This window comes from Gymnoscopelus braueri, assembly GCF_963280865.1.
Source record: "Gymnoscopelus braueri genome assembly, chromosome: 18".
Taxonomy (NCBI): Eukaryota; Metazoa; Chordata; class Actinopteri; order Myctophiformes; family Myctophidae; genus Gymnoscopelus; species Gymnoscopelus braueri.
This window is the reverse complement of record NC_137618.1, coordinates 22347775-22366588: the sequence shown is the minus strand read 5'-3', so window position 1 is coordinate 22366588 and position 18814 is coordinate 22347775. Positions and strand designations below refer to the sequence as shown.

The window sequence follows — 18814 nt, the reverse complement described above, 5'->3', positions numbered from 1 at the left end:
AAATACTATATTCTGATAGTAATCATTGCTATAGAGTGTTTTTTCAGTAACAGATGTCTCCCTGTCTCTCCAGCTCTTTAATAAACAGAAAATACATTTTTCGGTAGGTGTCAAAATCTCAGCCAATCAGGAGAAAGTACCCATTTTTAAGCTTAATTTGTATAGTGTTCCAGTTCCAATTTTGCATGCTCATTTCTTAGTGTCATCACTTCCAATTTCACTTGTTTAATCTGTATCCTGATTGAGTTCTCTGTCCTGGTTGGATAAAATTGGAAATGAAACTGAAACTGAAACGAAAATGCATTTTCTGTTTAATAAAGAGGTGGAGAGACAAGGAGACTCCTAATACTGAACAAACACTCTATAGCAATGAGTACTATCAGAATATAGAGCTATTTAACAATTATTTTAACCAACGCAAATCACTTACCCTACCTTTAATATGTAAGAGTATTCATTTCAAAACGCTACACTAAACATCCATCCAATATATTTTTCAAATATTTTAATTTCATCCACAAAAATTATATTAAAATTATATATTTTTTAAAAGAAAAGTATGCAAGGTAGCTATTGTGCTTTACAACCATATGGCAGCAATTGTCAGTAGTCGGTTTCCCAATAGCAAATGTCATATTTTGAGATGAAAAGCTTTGTGAATTGAACAACACGGTTAGTTCTAGTGCTTATTTTGCACTTCTTATGCTGTACATTGTACACAGCAAAATCCTCAATGTTAATTTATCCATTTGTAACTCTGAGTTAAATTAACGCTCAGAATTGTACTGTGTATATAGATTACATGATTTGTATTCATTCCTTGGTCATAAGGCCGTTCCAATCAGATATGTCGTCATCCCTTGCATCAAAATCAGATGTCCTTGCCACACTCGGGGCATAGGATGTCATCACGCTCGGTGAGAAAGCCACGGCCCACCAGAGACACGGAGCACTTCTTGCAGTTGAAGCAGTCGTTGTGCCACTGGCGCTCTTCAAAGGAGATGTACTTGCTACCTCCAAGTCCTAAAAAATTAAATCAGGCCCAAGTCATGAAAAAGATTAACCCATTCAATCCGGTAACGCATCTCTGTCATTTTAGATTTCTTTGGCTATTCAAAAATAGATGAACAGATATACTATGAGCTTGTAGATCTGCAATTTTTTTCTGAATATATATATTTATTTAAAGCTAACATTTGTAACTCAAATCTTTGCTTCTGGGGGTCCCCGGAACACAATATCTGACAAATGTTCGCTTTAAAAAATATATATTCAAAGACTTGCAAACATTTTCACGATTTCTCAAAAATAGCCAAAATAAATCTAAAATGACAGAGATGCGTTCCCTGATCGAATGGGTTAAACAAACAAAAAACAGGACAGTCTATGAAAGATGGATTACAGACAGGCAGTGAGGGTCCAGGTCTTACCACTAATAGGGGTGGTGCAGGAAGCACATTTCTTGGCATACAGGTTGCAGAAGCAGTTGAGACAATAGGCAAAGTCATCCCTAGAGGTAAACCGCTGACCAGACAGCTGCTGCTTGCAGCTAGTGCACAGGAAGCAGTCCTTGTGCCACGGCTGGTCACGATAGGTCACCCCACCGGTGGTGATGGGCTGATAAGGAGAGGGAGAGTAAAACCATCATGTATAAGCATCCATTTCTTTATTAATAGGTTTCTGCGTCATGCTCATGATGCATGATCTGAACATCCACGTATCCCACCTTCTTGCAATGCACACACTGCATGGCAAACTGCTTCTCATAGCAGGGCACACAGAAGTTATGGTTCTCCTTGGGGATAAAGCTCTTGGTGCCAATCGGCTGCTGGCAGCGTTGGCAGGTAAAGCAGGTCTCATGCCAGCTGTTGCCCTTATGTTCCATCTTCCTGGACCCTATAGGAGTATCGAAAAGACGACGGCACAGAAGAGAGAAAGGGAACACAAAGAGAGGTATATGGACTTAAACTTGGTTTGAACAGATGACATTTAAAAATACTTCTTTGGATTTGATTTGTGCATGCATTGCAGATTCCAATATTCCAATATAATGTACCATAGTTCTATAAAGAACCACTTTGTTTAAAGGTGCAATCTATAACCTTTCTTTAGTGAATACAATATTTTGACCAATCTGTAGAATTGTATTAATATACTAGATTAATGTTAATACAATATAACTAACAACTGCGTAGTTGGTGTATCTGCTCTATATCCTGTGGTCGGGTAGGACCACAACTGGTTTCTCCTACTCAGCTTTAATGGTTCTGATTTCTAATTTATTTCCTTATATTACATGGTTCCATGTAGTCCCATGTATGATTTTATATGAACATATGTTCTGTTGATATGAATGTTTCTTTGAGAGTTCACGCCTTCAACACACAAAGAAGTAGCTTTGAATGGTGAAGTGGTAGGCATCTGCATCTAGAATTAAGTTAACTCTAACAACCTACCTAGTTTCCATCATGCTCTTTAAATAGGTAAACATTTTAATGAGTCAAAATATGCACTACTTACCACGATTGTGCATATTTAGAGCACAATGCTTACATTCACAAATGTTTACTGAATCAAATTCAGTTTGTCACTAATGGGGTAACTACCCTTAGCTATTCACTTTTCTTGGCCAGGTTTATTTGAGTTATGCATTTTTCAGTCTGTCAACAGTGTTATGGTGTGATATTAAAAGGTTACATTGGTAACACCGCCAGTGTATAGCTTGATTTTTTAAATATCCACAAACTCACATCAATTTATAGTGTTAAAGTGAGGCCATTTTGCAAGTTTGTATTCATTGATGCAAACGCAAATTAAAAAAATTAAAAACAAAAACAAAAGAAAAGCAGAGGATTTCTGAATACCTTCCAGATTCATTTAGATATTTGGTTTAATTTGGCCCAATATATGTCATAAATAGTTTTTTGGCCTTTCTCTTCCTACCTGGCATGATGGTCTTCTTGCAATCGTGGCACTTGGAGGAATACTCGTTGGAGTAACACTCAGTGCAGAGCAGTTGCTCATCCTTGGTGGAGAAGGGCTTGTCCACCAGTGAGCGCTTGCACTGAAAGCACTGGAAACATTCCTCATGCCAGTGTCTATCCTTATAGGACAGGTCCTGCAAAGGGGAACCAGCAGGACAGTTATAGGATGAATTTTGCAGCCTACTTCATAACTTGAGACATAAAGAGACAGTCAGAGTGGGTATGTGTGTGTAAAGCCAATTGTTATGTTAAATAATGAAAAATAACAGATTTGAGAAAATCAGTAGTTTTTCAGCGAGCAACACTGTGCCGTGAATCAGCATAAATTAACCTCGCATTCACCAGGCTTTCCATAGTGCCTGTGGAAAAGCCTGGTTTGGTTTCTATTCCGAATTAACCAGTCTGATCTGGCTTACTGTATCTGGTCATTTTCACACACACACACACACACACATTACAAACACCGTTTCCGTATCCGCTCTAGACCCAGACCAGATCAGCAACATGCAAAGCCAATTGATCCCAGTCCAAGCACAAATTAAAGGTTCCCTACCCTGGTGTTGCAGCCAATGGGCTTCTTGCACTGCTCGCAGGTGTTGGAGTACAGGCTCTCGTAACATTTCACACAGTAGGGGTTTTCCTCCCTGAGAACATACTTCTTCCCAAACAGGGATTCCTTGCAGTAGTGGCAGTCATAGCGTTCTGTCATCTCGGCTCAAGGACCCTCCTGATGAGATGGAGATAAGAGAGGGAGAGTCATAGTGTCAAATCTAATTGAGTTGGCGTGCATGCGATTGGTGCCTTTGAAGAGCATTGAGGGTGCTTCAACATTGCAGAAGTACTAGGAAGCTGTTGACAGGTAGACCGTCTGGCAATGTTCACACATAGTTTTTTTTATACCCGTGCTTACTGGAGAATTTGGTGTGGGTTGCCAATGTTTACCCAGAGTCAGAAACATAAGACATAATCTTATGTTGGCCCAAATGCGTCTTTGAATTTCTAACATATCCAAGATTTCTGGAGTTTTGTAGTTTGTTATTTTTTTAATCTCTCTCTCCTGTCTCTCAGCAAAGCAGTCCCCTGGTGTCAGTCGTGGAGGTTTGACAGTTGAGAACGTTAGAAATAGCTTCTATCAGTCATGCTTAGAGAGACGGTCAATTTTTAGCCCTGTTTGCATACCAGTGCTTACTCTGCCACTGTATGCTGACCCATCCATCACCTCACCTTCAGCTGTCAGCACCACATCACAGTACAGTATCAGAGTACTGTGTGTGTGTGTGTGTGTGTGTGTGTGTGTGTGTGTGTGTGTGTGTGTGTGTGTGTGTGTGTGTGTGTGTGTGTGTGTGTGTGTGTGTGTGTGTGTGTGTGTGTGTGTGTGTGTGTGTGTGTGTGTGCGCGCGCATGCGTCTGTCTGTCTGTCTATCTGTCTGTCTGTCTGTAAGCAGGTTTAAATAGTGCTCTGTAATAATGGCTACTCACGATCTGCAGCTGTTATCAACACTCCCCTCTGTTAAGCCCTCTGGTTATCCCCAACTGCGTCTGGACAGCCTCGCTCTGCCAACCTGTGTGTGTGTGTGTGTGTGTGTGTGTGTGTGTGTGTGTGTGTGTGTGTGTGTGTGTGTGATAGTAAGTGAGGGAGAGAGTTAGAAAGACAGCATTACCAAGCACACTGCTCCCTGCAACTGCCGTGCTTTTGTCTTTTCAACTATTTCCCCTGCTCTCACACACACACACACACACACACACACACAAACACATGCGTCTTGTCTGCCCATTTATTCCTCAGCCATGCTTTGACCATATAAGGAGGCAGAGACTGGAAAACTTCAGTCTTCCCTGCTCCGATAAATTCCTTCTTTCTCACTGTTTCACACTTTTCCGCTCATTTTCCCCCCAGAAGCTGTTTCACTCTCTTCTTATTTGTATTTCTGCTTTTGTCTTGATGTACCTCCTACCATACTTTCATTGTCATCCCCTTTGGTTCTATCTTTGCTCTATCAGACAAGAAGCTGTTCATATCAGACAAGAAACTGTTCATATCAGACAAGAAACGGTTCACACAAGGCTAAAAGCTGTTCATATCAGGTAAGAAGCTGTTGTTCATATCACGCAGGAAGCTGTTCATATCAGTCAAGAGACTGTTCATATCAGGCAAAAAGCTGTTCATATCAGGAAAAAGTCTGTTCATGCCATCGGCGGCTTTTTGACCACCCAGATAGTACAATTGTTCAAATTGAAATGGCATCCATAGGGCCAGCATGACCCTTGAGATTCGTAGACGATCCCAGATGCCCTAATAGCTTTTCACCCTCTCCACCCCTCCCCACATTCCCTCATTGTCTGATGCTCCCACCATGACTCACCTAGCTTATATAAGGGTTTATCTGAACCCTAAAAATAAAAACGGATAATCTGAACTACCACGAATAAAATCTCCAGCTATTCAAAAACGTCAGGCAGCTGTTTCCGAGCTTCTGGGTTCCCTTTGATGCCGACCATCTGGGACGGGAGTCAGCTAACACCAAATGGAGTGCCAGCCAGATACAGTAGACACCAAGCCCTTGACCAGTGCCCAGCCAGACCATAGTATCACATATGCCTTAAGACGGCATGTTTATCTGTAAAGGTAAACATGCCGTCATCTCAAAGTTGACTTTTAGATGATCATGTCAAGGAAGATCTTTCTAGAATTAGGGGGGGGGGGGGGTCTCTTTCAGTCCCTCCCCCCATATTTCCTTGGGCAACTCAAACCTGTGACCTTCTAGTCACAAGCTAATGGTTCTATCCATTAGGATGTCACGATCTCTATCTGAATTGAAATCACATGTATCCTTGGGAATGCACGCGCACTTACACCTGCGCGCACACTCTCTCACGTAGTCACTTACATGCACCTCAAGCACAGCAGCACGAATAGTGCTAGCATTGTTGTACACAGTGGGTGAAATTAAAAGATAACTACCCACATTTCCAATGAAAGATCTAATTTAGGTTCTACAAATTAAATTCATTTGTATGCTCACTGTAGCCGCTGAATTTCAGGAAAAGGACAATCATCCACACAATCTAAATAGGGATGAACATCATCTCACATGCAGGAGCAATAGTCACAATTGGCTTCTTCAAGACACTTGTGACAAAGTCTTGCTTTTGACTACAACAAAATTGCTCAAAACAGTATAACGTTACTGTATCTACAGGCAAGCACTGCCAGGCAGTTCATTGAACATCTCAATGACATGCAACAGTGCCACAGTAATCTCATGTAATCTCACTTCTCCATTTTGGGTCAAGTGTTTTGACAGCTTTTGGGAGGCTTTAGAAACACCTCCCAACACTGGCCTGCATCCATACACTGCAGTCTATATCTGTCTCCCTACAGTCTGACAGGTACATGGCCCACGACCCACGGGGCGCCACTCTATCTCAACTCTGAAACGGTATCTATAACCCTCCGATATATGAGACTGAGCCACAATGGTGGGAGTGGCACCCAGTGACATGCAACACTAATGACAGTTATCTCTGTGGAAATTGGAATGCTTTTAGGGAGTCTACTAAATGTGGCACTTAACAGGTGGCCAAGAAATTTATTTTTGTCACAATAAATCCCCTTCCCTACATATACTGTGTAGTGTACAATAATGATAATTGTATATGCATGCCTTTTATATGCATTGCGCCACAGACCACCATTTGATACAAATGTTGTTTTTATTTTGTTGTTTTTTTAATCTCTGGGACCTCAATATAATTGTAAAATCCTTAGTGTTAATTTAACTCTGAGAGTTCAGTTTGTACACTGGAGATACAGACCCATAAGGGTTAATTTGGCTCCTGTCAATCATTTCGCTTGGAACCCCCTGGAACTCCCTAAAGGACCCCTGGGGGTCGCTGGACCCCACGTTGAGACCCAGTGTTGTACAACATCCTGAACCAAGTTTAAACAGATGTGTTGTGCCTCACATCTCTACTGTGATAATTAAAACTTTTCTCCCAATCAACCAGCCTCAGCTTCATTTTGGACTTTTGACTTTATGTCAATTATGTTCAAATGGTTCTTCTGAACATTCTCTATCACCATACTGTAGCACACATCCACTACATTTTGGCCTGCACAAAACCCCTGTGAGCATGCAAAGATATAATGTTGCTGACAAAGATAACTGAAATACAAAATAATAAAAAGTGACCCCTGCATATCGCACACTGCCTAAATTCATGTAAATTTTAAACACCTGTCTTCGCTCTGTAAAATATGATTTGAGTTGCGTATTATTTACACGGCAATGCTGGGAAAAGCATCAGAGCATTCCTTAACAGAACTGCACATTTTTACATTTGCAAAAGACAAAACAAAAACAAAGTCACCTACAGTCAGTCAGTAAGGTCAGGCCTATTAACTGAATTTGGCTATTGCAAATAGTTCTTAATGCAAACTCCATGTAAAGTTTTCTCAAGGTCTCTGTCTCTGCTCATGCTAAATAGAAGAAAGCACGTGACATAGGGCTGACTGACATATGAATGTGGAAATGCAAACAAGGGCAACAGACAAGGTAGTTTTTAGACAAAGAAAAAGCTAATTAAGCTTGCGTAAGTTGAATGTAGATAAAAGAGAACAAAGATATGTGGAAATGAAAACAGGGGCAACAGAAAATGATGTTTTTAGACAGAAAATGGATGGATAGCAGTTTTTATTCAAGGAGATAGTGCTGCTAGGCTGTCCGCAGGGAGTCTCTGAGACAGAGTGGAGGAGCTAAAGTTGAACAGTACCAAGAAAAATCCTCAGTGTTCATTTATCCATTTGTAACTCAGAAAGTTGACAAATGTGACTCAATGGATCCGTAAGGGTCTCGAAACATTTGTAACTCAGAGAGGGTACGTTAGGGTCCATTTGGTTCCATTTGTACACTCTCTGAGTTAAACGAACACTCAGGGTTTTACTGTGGAGATGGTTCAGAAATGGGGATGCGGTGGAAAGTGAAAGGAGAAGGAGTGCATGGGGCAGATGCAGGGTGATGGAGGGTGCCAGAGGTGGGTCGACAGCTGTGTCTCAGAGAAGGTGAGGGAGGGAGGGATGAACGAAGACCAGTGAAGGTACAATACAAAGGTGAAGGAACGGATGAGTGGAAAGATGGATGGATGAAAAGTGGAGCAGTGAACGGAGCTGGGTCTTACCTTCCTGTCTTAGGAGTGTGTATCTGTGCGGAGTCTGGCCAGACTGAGAGAGGAGACTGAGAGTTGGCTGTACTTACTCCTGATTGGATTACTCCACCCATTGGAGCCTAATTGACATGGAGGGAGGGACAACTGTGTTGGCAGAAAGCAGCAGGCGGTCCTTTTTGAGAATATCTATATATACACTGTAGTGGCACTAGAGAGAGATAACCCAGAGTCCACCCTTCACTCACTCACTTACTTTCAGCCAGTCACATCAGCCAGCCCATGTGGCCTTTTAAGGTCTTTCAGTCATTCAGTAGTTCACTCACTCACTCACTCACTCACTCACTTACTCACAAATTGCTCATTTGCAGCGAGTGAGTTGTTAATGTGAAAGCCAGGACCAAGCTGTTAAAATACCCTCTTCTCTGTTTGTGTCTCTCCCCACTGTAACAATATCCGATCATCACTCCATTTCCGTTTTTCCTGAGAAGCGGGCCAGTAATAACAAATATCAGCAGCATTCTTAGGAATCTAATTAAAGAGCACAAGCCTTCTTCAGGGTGAATTCTTGTTGTTTCTTTGCATCGGGGACCTATGTCAATTTCATCATGATAATACTGTATTATACACGCACAAACACACACGCACACGCACCCACACACGTACACACACACACACACACACGCACACGCACACGCACACAAATCAAACAGAGAAAAGATACGGTACAGGCTTCTTGCACATTATTGCATAAAGCCACAATATCTGTATGTCCTTTGATGTATATAAAGCTGTGATGGAAAGCCTGCCAAAGGTCAAATGTCAAAGATTATTGTGCTGGGAGGTCGCTGTACTCATCTAGCTCATCTTTCTCTTCCTCTCTAACTTTCTCCTCCCGTGAGAATAGCCATGCATGGTCCCATATGCATGGTGTGGGGTATGGCATCCAGGCATGGTAATGAGAGAAGCCTGTTTGGTTTCTAAGAAAATTGTAGCACCAACCTCCCTCCCTCACTCTCCCCCTCCATCTCTCTCCCCCTCCATCTCTCTCTCTCTCTCTCTCTCTCTCTCAGTTTGAAGCAGGTTATTCTGACCTGGTGGTCCCTGGACACTCTCCAGTAAGAGGGGATGAAATGCGTCACCAGTGCTCCACTAAGATTCAAGTGCTCTATTTGTAGACCTCTGCAAAGAGTATGCTACTTAAAGAATTGTTAATCAGTAGGTATTTATATGTCTGCGAGTGTGAATGTATCTGTGTATACGCGTGTGTGCACGCACGTGTGTGGGCGTGTTTGTATTTGCGTGCATGCATTTTAGTGTACATATTACAGTGTATCAGAAAGGGTCCAATAGAAATATCAGAGGGGAGGGACGAGTAGATTAGGAATACATCAAGTTCCTGCCAAGATTCTGCTGTTATCTACAAGTCCTGATGGTCATCTCAAGAGGCCTTTTAGCTCAGCAGCCACTGGCCAAGGGCTAGGACAGGCCTTTGTCCTCCTGCCAGGAAAGAAGTCCAGCAGAATATTACTGCACAAGAATGCAAGGTACAACTGAGGTCATACGTTCATAACTACGATCATAACCCATAATCATGTTATTTCATATATACTGTATATATAGTTAATTGACACACAGGTGTATAATCGAGTATGTATTAATCTTATATTGCACATATTTGATCAATTGTCTATTTTATTGTATGGTCTTATTGCTGAAGGTATATTCATGATTATGATTATTATGCCATAGTCATTTCTGAAAACCTATAGGCTATTGCATAAACCCTCCAATGACACTGAGAAACAGCAATTTGCACAACTCCAGATTTTTTGGCATTGTAATTTGGCTACAAGTAAGAAGACCGGTTTGAGACAGGAAACTACATTGAAAAGAAGGCAATGACCTGCGGACTGGAGGGGGAAATTTAAGTCAGATGACTTAGCTTGTTCATCAGAAGCAGTTGTTGTAATCTCTCTTTAGGAGATGAAGTCAAGAGTTGTGAGGGATTTAATTTGATTTAGCTGCCTAGACTCCTTAAAACTGAAGTGTTTTCACATGCCGATCAGGCCTCAGTACCAGATGAACAGTTTTATGTACTCCAGTGGTTTTATTTGCACAAGACCAATCAGTCATATAATGTAATAATAATAATTAATTATAATGATAGTCTACTAGGATGGCGGCGCCGGCCCAGTATGTCGAGTTACGAAGTTACAAAGCCTAGCTAATAAGCTTAGCTTAGCCAACAATAAACTCCCTTTGCGTTGGTCACGCCACGCCCAGCACAAACGTCACGCCACGCCCAGCACAAACGTCACGCCAAACCCGGCACGAATATCAAGCGAAACCTTCTCGCCCCTCCCGTTTTTATGCGAGATCTTCTGGGTCTCCAAACAATATGGATAAATCTGCAAATCCCCTTGATGTCATCAATATGATTTCATACAGTAACTGACATTGACTAGCCTGGACTCCATACTTGGGCATGCCGCACACGGAACTCCATATGGGCATAAAAGGGACACGCACAGACAGATACAGAAATCTCCATAAGGGCATAAAAGGGACACAGACACTTTAACAACGGGTACAATGGGTATTGCATAACCGGGTGGGGCATACACCCAACTTGCATCGTTCCTGACTTGCATTGTTCACAAGTAGTTGGGCACCGCACCGGTATTATTATAATGATAATAATGATAGTGATCATAATAGTGATCAGAATAAGCATAAAAGCACACATGCAAAAAACAAATAACCATGTCCTCCTTGCTGCTCTGACCTGGCACAGAAAACAATCTCAAAAGACATTCATTAACAGGTAATCCCGTCTACAAGTCTCTTGTGTTCAGCCAACAATGGGTTTTGGAAACTGTGCCTCAGCGCAGCCAATTGAAACTTTGCCCAAGACTACCTTCGCAACTTAATTATTAGTCTCCAGTCCCTGACCTCAGCCCATGGCCTTCAGTGTTCTGCCTCTGTTCCACTGGCCAATGCCTCCATCATCTCCCCCATGCCATGGCCCCCAGATCCAAGCCCCCCACTCAGCTGCTAAAGGCAGGAGGGATAACAGTGCAGCTGTCTGGGCGCTGCCAAGCCATAGTGATGCTAAAGCCTGGTACTTACTGCTGCTGCAAATACAGCCTGGTGGAAAGGTCAGGTCAGACAGAATCCGTCATCGTGGTGGACTGTTAATCATTAATTCCAAGGCAACCAATTGCAGTGGAACTTCGCCGGGTCTCCCAAGATCCCATATGATCCTCTTGAAGGACCATCTGAACCGCCGCTCCAACACAACACTGAAATTGATCCCACTCTACAAACTTTAAAGAACCTGCAGTGTCATTCCGTGGGTCTCAAATGAGCAATTAAATCTAATGAAGACGGATGGAATCATTTCGGTCTCCCACTGTGGGAATAGACTCCTTACAGCTTAACAAGTGTACAGTGAGAGACTGTGTTTAACTTTATGACTTCCCTATAGTCTTCCTTTTTTGCTGAATGCTATGGAGACCCCTCCATCTTCATTCAGAACTTACAGCGCAACTTTAGATGAGAGCTGCACTGGTCACCAGCAGTAGTTAGTAGGCCCGTAACGATACAGTAACTGCATCGATGCATCGTTTTGAATTTTCAACGATCTACTATATCGATATGCAAACAGCTAAATATCGTATCGTTTGACTTTGAATCGTATCGAATCGTTTTGCAATGCAAATAATCGTATCGAATCGTTCTGCAATGCAAATAATCAATTATATCAATACTAAGTACTTTTAAGAAGAAGAAAAGAGAAAGAGGGGTTTATATCCAGTATCCAGGTATTTATTTTTCACACAGAATTCTTGGGTAAATAAATAGTTACTATATCGATTTTAAATCATTGAATCGAATCGTATCGTTCTAAATTAACCTGTCCTGTATCGTTCATGTATCGTATCGACTAAATCGCTGAATCGAAACGTATCGTATCGTTCTAAATTAACCTGTATCGTTCATGTATCGTATCGACAACCAAGTATCGTGATACGTATCGAATCGTTGTTAAAACGTATCGTTACACCCCTAGTAGTTAGGGTCTGTTTAAAAAAGAAACAATAGCCAGAGAAAAGTTTTATTCCAAAATGAGAGTGCCACCTACTCGTGCAAAAGATTTCAGTGCCAACATTTATCACAATGATGTGATTTTTCTATTATAGCTTACCTCAAATGACAGTTGTTTTCCCCACATTCCCCTGCGGCCACAGCACACCTAACCAAGTTAAGAAAACTCAGATTTATAGGCCAATTCAATTTGGCTAACAAGCCCTTATTAAGTTAATAATATAGTGGCTAGTGGCTAATATAGAGGCAAAAGTACAGTATTCACTCCCCTTTACTATTCAACAAATCTCATTGTGCTGCAAGCAGTGGTGGAAGAGTACTGTTTTTTTTTTACTTAAGTAAAAGTATCAATACCCTATTGTAGAAATAGTCTGTTACAAGTACAAGTTCTGTATAAACAATTTACTTGAGTAAAAGTACAAAAGTATTGGCATCAAAATGTACTTAAAGTACCAAAAGTAAAAGTACCAAAAAATCCTTTGAAAATAGCAGATCTACAAGCAAGTCGCAAAGGGACACGTTGTAATAATCAAAATCTAGTAACTTAAGTTTTCCAAAGAATTGTAGTGGAGTAAAAACTATATTTGCCTCTGCGATGTAGTGGAGCAGAAATAAAAGTATTGACAATTGTAAATACTCAAATAAAGTAAAGAATATGTCAAATTTGTACTTAAAGGTAGGGTAAGTGATATTTTTTGGTTAAAACAAAAAGTATTTTGTTAAAAGGTTAAAACACTATATTCTGATAGTAATCATTGCTATAGAGTGTTTTTTCAGTAACAGATGTCTCCCTGTCTCTCCAGCTCTTTAATAAACAGAAAATACATTTTCCGGTAGGTGTCAAAATCTCAGCCAATCAGGAGAAAGTACCCATTTTTAAGCTTAATTTGTATAGTGTTCCAGTTCCAATTTTGTCTGCTCATTTCTTAGTGTCATCACTTCCAATTTCACTTGTTTAATCTGTATCCTGATTGAGTTCTCTGTCCTGGTTGGATAAAATTGGAAATGAAACTGCATTGAAAAATGCATGAAAAAGCATTTTCTGTTTAATAAAGAGGTGGAGAGACAAGGAGACTCATGTTACTGAACAAACACTCTATAGTAATGAGTACTATCAGAATATAGAGCTATTTAACACTTATTTTAACCAAAGCAAATCACTTACCCTACCTTTAGGTCCAGTACTTGAGTACATGTACTTAGTTACTTTAGTTTTCACCAATGGCTGCAAGTTAATTAAAAATGTTTCTGTAGGGGGGTTTCAGTTGTGTGCCCTTTGTGATGTCCTTGTTGGACCACTTGCAAACAGCAAGGAATGAGTCAACACTACTTTGAAATGAATATTTCTAGGTTCCTTCATCACCACAATCCCCTTACACAACCCACCCTAAATACTTTACTACCCACATACATATTTAGATTTTCATTTTATCTACAAAACCACACACACAGACGCACAGGCGCAGGCGCAGGCACACACACACACACACACACACACACACACACACGCACACACACACACAGGCGTATTATAGCGTGTAATACGAATCAGGAGCGTGTGCGCAGGAGCGTGTGTGCTCAGTGCTCACGTAATTGACATAGCTAATTGAATAACTAGTGAAAGATATTGAAGAAAGGAGAGTCAAATTGAAGATCTTCTGTTATCATTTTCACTCTTTCTTGTCCTAGTAGCATGACAGTAGAGTGATGTGGGTCTATATATGAAGGAGCAAATCCTTTGTCACTTAACCCGGCCTTGTATTCCCAGACTGCTAAATCCACTCCGAGATTGGTAGGATGTTTGAGTGCTTGCAGTCACTGGACACACTTTATTTAGCCTCTAAGGTTGCCTGTACTCTCTCACTCCTTTTGCCATAACTCCCTGCTCAATGCCACACACTGACACACACACACACACACACACACACACACACACACACACACACACACACACACACACACACACACACACACACACACACACACACACACACGCACACCATCACCAGATTTAAAGATTGTGTATCTCGCTGAGCCTCATGTGATTGCGGACTTAAACTGGATGGGATCTGCTATGAACTCTAGTACCATGACAGAAACCGGCTTGCTCCAAACCACAGAAACAAACCCTGTCAGCTGATTGGGTTGGAGAGACTACTGCAATCACATCTGACCTCTCACTTGTCCGGAAAACAACTGGGCCCATCTCTCTTGCTGCTTACGTTTATCTTACTAATTCTATCTTCAGCAAGGCGAGGACAGTTGCTGCAGTGGCACACTGACAACCAGGGACAAGACCCAGAGCCCAGGACACAGATCCATGACAGGCACACAAAGTTGGAAGAATGCTACTTGTCAGATTGGTATATGGGCTGTTGCAGGGTATTTTCAAAGATATGGAGTTCTAGACAGACGTCCTATACAGTATGTTGTGTAAATCGGTGAAATCGGTTTGTGATGCTGCTTTTCACCAAATTTAATTAACTGGGTCCTAAATTACTTTTTTTTAAAAGGCCTTATTCACAGATAAAATATGTTTCTCTCTGGATTGGCATGCAGTGTAAAGCGAAGTAGGGATCTAGGTATTAAAATAGTCTTGTAATGTCACTGAAGTCAGCTGAAAGTGTTCAGTGCACTGTAGCATCTTGTGAGTGTGAAAGTATCTCTTTCAGCAGTCAAAATATGTATAATTAGAGGTCTAGACCAAAAGTTCCCAAATTCTTCACACTAATGAAGCGTGTTTTCTTTTCACTTATACTATATTTTCTGAGTAGCGTACTTGTAGGTTTAGTGCTTGGTCACAAATTTTAGAAGAAGAGGAGGAGAGGTTACAATGCAGACATTATACGGAACATTATACAGAACCACTATCCTACACTAACTTTAACCAAGTATTTTCCATCCCTGTCAGAATGCCAGTCTCCTGACAATTCAATGAGGCTGACCTTTGATGATACAGGCCTCGTGCTTTCTGTCTATGACCAGGTTAGGACAATCTAATACCAACCAATCAACCTAGACTCTAATTACAATGACTACAATGACTCTATTCAAAGTTTGAATATTAAGTCATGAGGGTACAGGTATGTCCGGAAAAGATTGCTTAGACCTAAAAGAAAGAACACCCTTCCTATCAAACAATTGGATGATTTGCATAGTTGTTTTCATACCATGCATGAACTTGACCATATTGCATACTATTGGTTGGATTGTTTAGACATTTAATTAACATATTTTTACAAGCTATGCCTTTATGGGGCAGTTACTCTTATACTGCACTGGGATTTATTGATCTGTGTGGGGTTTCTTTCCACATATCTTGCTAAATCCAAAATGACACGACAAGGCAATAATGAGGCAGATATTCTTAGGAAGGTTCAAGAGTGGTGAGATGATGGAGTGGAGGAAAATGCCTTTTCACTTTCCTGTCAGCACACATCACATCGACAATGACAGAAATGCTTGTGTATTCTTATGGATTAATAACCTGCTTACTCTGAACGTCCTTCTGCAGTGAAATAACAGTAGTACTGAAGTCATGCAGATGATGATCATGATCATAATCTGAAACAGCATTCTAAAAGTGTAAGAGACTTTTACATCAATCAATCAATCAATCAATCAATCTTTATTTTCTCTGGCATGGCTCTGCAGGAAGCTAGCTGTTAAGAGGGTCGGTCAGACATGTCCCAGTGAGCAACAGTCTGCAGAAGGAGCCTTTGGATGCAGTGTTGGCAGCTGCCCTGGTTCTGCAGAGTGACTGACTGTACTGATTCACATCAGAGTCGCAAGTATTGAACTGGATTCAAGGATTCTCATTCAGGATTCACAGATAGAACACACACCAGTGTTTAGTTCACTACTACCCGGGTAGAATTCCTATTTTTTTCCAAAGACAATTAAAAAGGTAATTTTAAAATTTTCCCAATATATATATATATATATATATATATATATATATATATATATATATATATATATATATATATATATATATATATATATATATATATATATATATATATATTTGGGATACATGCTATAGGACCTATAGGCCTATGTGAGAGTATAAACATAAACATTCAATGCCTTAAGAATCAGGAGGACTTTAGACTTTAAATCAATTATTAAAGATCTAGGGGGCTACAGTAGTTACTACAGTAGGGCTACAGTAGTACTGATTTTGGAAGGGTTTTCACTCATATAAAGTTGATTATAATTAAATCTGTTCTGAATTTCTTGGAGCTGTGACGGTCGCACACACATATTGCAATGTACTAATTAAGGCTAGGCTATAACATTGTGATATTGTTTTGTTTGTCCTAGTGATGACAACATGCCACATACTTTACGATGTGTTCAGTGTCCAAAGATTTGTCTCCATATAGCCTGTCTTCTCTGGTTGCACCATGATAATGCAATAACAATCCTTTTCATTATTTCATACGTGCACAACCCCAAAACATTGTCATCACATTGGGCATGTGGTGACTCTCTGACTGCTCTGTGACAGCAAGAAAGAAAGATTGATAGAGCTAGACAATGAATGAGAAAGCAAGGAAGAAAGATATAGAGACATGGTAGCCTACAACATGCTGTGTTACTCTGATCTAACTGCATAATTGCTATTATTTTAAGACATGCGTCCATGCTGTACTGATCACACCTTTGTAGTTGTGGTTAAATAACAGAAATATGTTTTTCTCCATCTTAACAGCTTTATTATGTCAGCAGTTTGCCTATCATGTGACATCAGAATGGTTTTTGGACTGTTTTCCATGACTTAGAAATAAATGAAATGATTTAGAGATGGTATGGGTGATAGCTTAGTTACTAGTCCCACACAGACAATGAGTTATTAGTAAGTTATTATGCCACACATATTTGGAACATACGTAAACCTCCAGAGACACTGAGACTTGTGCCAACCCTGACTACCTTTAAATCCAGGCTGAAAATGTTTGTTCTCCATCGCCCTTTTTCTAAAAACAAGCACGTAATCTGTGATAAGCTGTGACCAGTTCTCAGTTTGCGTTCCAAATGTTTTGGACTGACAGACCGGCCAACAAACCGACCGACTGACAGAGTGCAGTGCTAGCTCCATGGTTGCATCAAAAAGAAACCTTCAGCTTTTCAGCAAATTTTCTGATGCAATATGGTGAATAAATGTTTGTGAATCGTTTCTGATGGAGTATCATGTTAGAATGGAAAATGTCCAAGCGACTGACTGGGGAACTGAGTCCCTCTAGTGTGTCTCTGTGTGTGTCATGATGATATTGCTGATAATGAGATGTATAAATGTATAAAATCATCATCTTTTACCTTTATTTTTGCTATGTCTCTTTTTGCAAATCATGTTCCTCTTATTCTTTATTATTTTTTGAATTATGCCTTTGAATGCCCTTTGATACTTTGTAAAGCATTTTGAATTGCCTTTGTGTAAGGCTATGTGCTGTACAAATAAACTTGCCTTGCCTATGACATTATACCATCCAATATCTTACCAAATACATCATACATTATTCACACACTTCCATACATGGGATAGTGCACATTGCAAACATTGTGAGAGAACCCTCAAAGTCAAAAGTGCGCTAATGCCCTCAACAGTATTCCCCGTTGGGATATACTGTACATCATCAGTTATGGTCAGGTGGGCTCCATGCAGGACGGGCACCTTTGTGCCAAAATAACCGTCTAGTTTGGTCAGGGTTGTAAGTATAGCTCTGCTCTGTTGCAGGGCGCTCAGCAGTCACGCCGTGGGAGTGGGGCGCTTCTGTGTTGGATGGTGAGAATGGAAGGAGGGGTGTGGGTCTAAAATGGAAGACATCCTGCTTATAGAAGTGGTGGTCAGAGTGCTGACATACTCGGCTACAGTTAATAAGCCATGCCCTCCTGGGAACTTAAAGGAGGAGGTGTTACCCATCTGCACACTCATGCAGTGTAAACGGTCTATTGACACAAAATGTTTTGTGTCAGCTGGTTATAATCATGCCACTCACTGTAATTATGTTGCGCAATAGTAATATGCCAGGGTTTCCTAAACAGTGAAGACAGATTGGGCCTATAGTGAATCCAATTAAAATCAAACAGGAAATCTAATGATAGCATGTAGGGCATTTCACGTGCAGACTCAGCTGCATTCAATTTGCCCTCCCTCTGTTTCAAACATGCTGCCATGAAATTGAACAAATAAGCAGCAGGCCTACGTGCATGCAGGCTACTTCAGAACTGCAATAACATGTTAAGATCTAGCCTATACTTTATTGGTCAGGCGGTTGGGGGGGTGTGTGTGTGTGTGTGTGTGTGTGTGTGTGTGTGTGTGTGTGTGTGTGTGTGTGTGTGTGTGTGTGTGCGTGCGTGTGCGTGTGCGTGCGCGAGAGAGAGTGCGTGCGTGCATGTGTGCATGGCAATATGGCTCTGATGAGACAAAGCGGTTGGCTGGGAATCGGAAGGTTCCCAGTTCAGTCCATGCTGTACCGGTTCCCGGTCCTGTCATCATCTCTAGACTAGTGACCTTGACCTTGAGCAAGACACCAAACGAAACCCTTACCTGC

At 40.9% G+C, this 18814-nt stretch overlaps 1 protein-coding gene and 1 long non-coding RNA gene across 3 annotated transcripts; one reads left to right on the top strand and one right to left on the bottom strand.

Annotated features, from left to right (window-relative positions):
- Positions 1-478: 478 nt before the first annotated feature.
- fhl2a (four and a half LIM domains 2a) lies at positions 479-8317 on the bottom strand. Of its 2 annotated transcripts, XM_080412659.1 has the most exons (7): positions 8163-8302; positions 4464-4538; positions 3538-3711; positions 2944-3118; positions 1727-1896; positions 1431-1617; positions 479-1023 (listed from the first exon to the last, which is right to left on the bottom strand). In XM_080412659.1, exons 3-7 carry the CDS (start codon positions 3691-3693, stop codon positions 872-874), a joined length of 840 nt encoding a protein of 279 aa, XP_080268785.1. In that variant the 5' UTR covers positions 3694-3711; positions 4464-4538; positions 8163-8302; the 3' UTR covers positions 479-871. The 2 variants fall into 2 exon arrangements, with proteins under 2 accessions (XP_080268785.1, XP_080268786.1); XM_080412660.1 differs by lacking the exon at positions 4464-4538 and having other exon boundaries at positions 8163-8317.
- Positions 8318-14472: 6155 nt separating this feature from the next.
- On the top strand, positions 14473-16008 carry LOC308073572. Its single transcript, XR_013932010.1, has 3 exons — positions 14473-14593; positions 15169-15242; positions 15912-16008. It is a non-coding gene; the product is annotated as an uncharacterized lncRNA (long non-coding RNA).
- The last annotated feature ends 2806 nt before the right edge of the window (positions 16009-18814 follow it).

What these genes read in the sequence shown, in the direction of transcription:
- fhl2a (XM_080412660.1), bottom strand. Translation starts at nt 3,693, where the DNA reads ATGACAGAACGCTATGACTGCCACTACTGCAAGGAATCCCTGTTTGGG. An exon ending in CCATTGGCTGCAACACCAGG is followed by an intron (nt 3,119 to 3,537) that starts GTAGGGAACCTT and finishes TCCCCTTTGCAG; the next exon opens with GACCTGTCCTATAAGGATAG. An exon ending in AGTGTGTGCATTGCAAGAAG is followed by an intron (nt 1,618 to 1,726) that starts GTGGGATACGTG and finishes TCTCCTTATCAG; the next exon opens with CCCATCACCACCGGTGGGGT.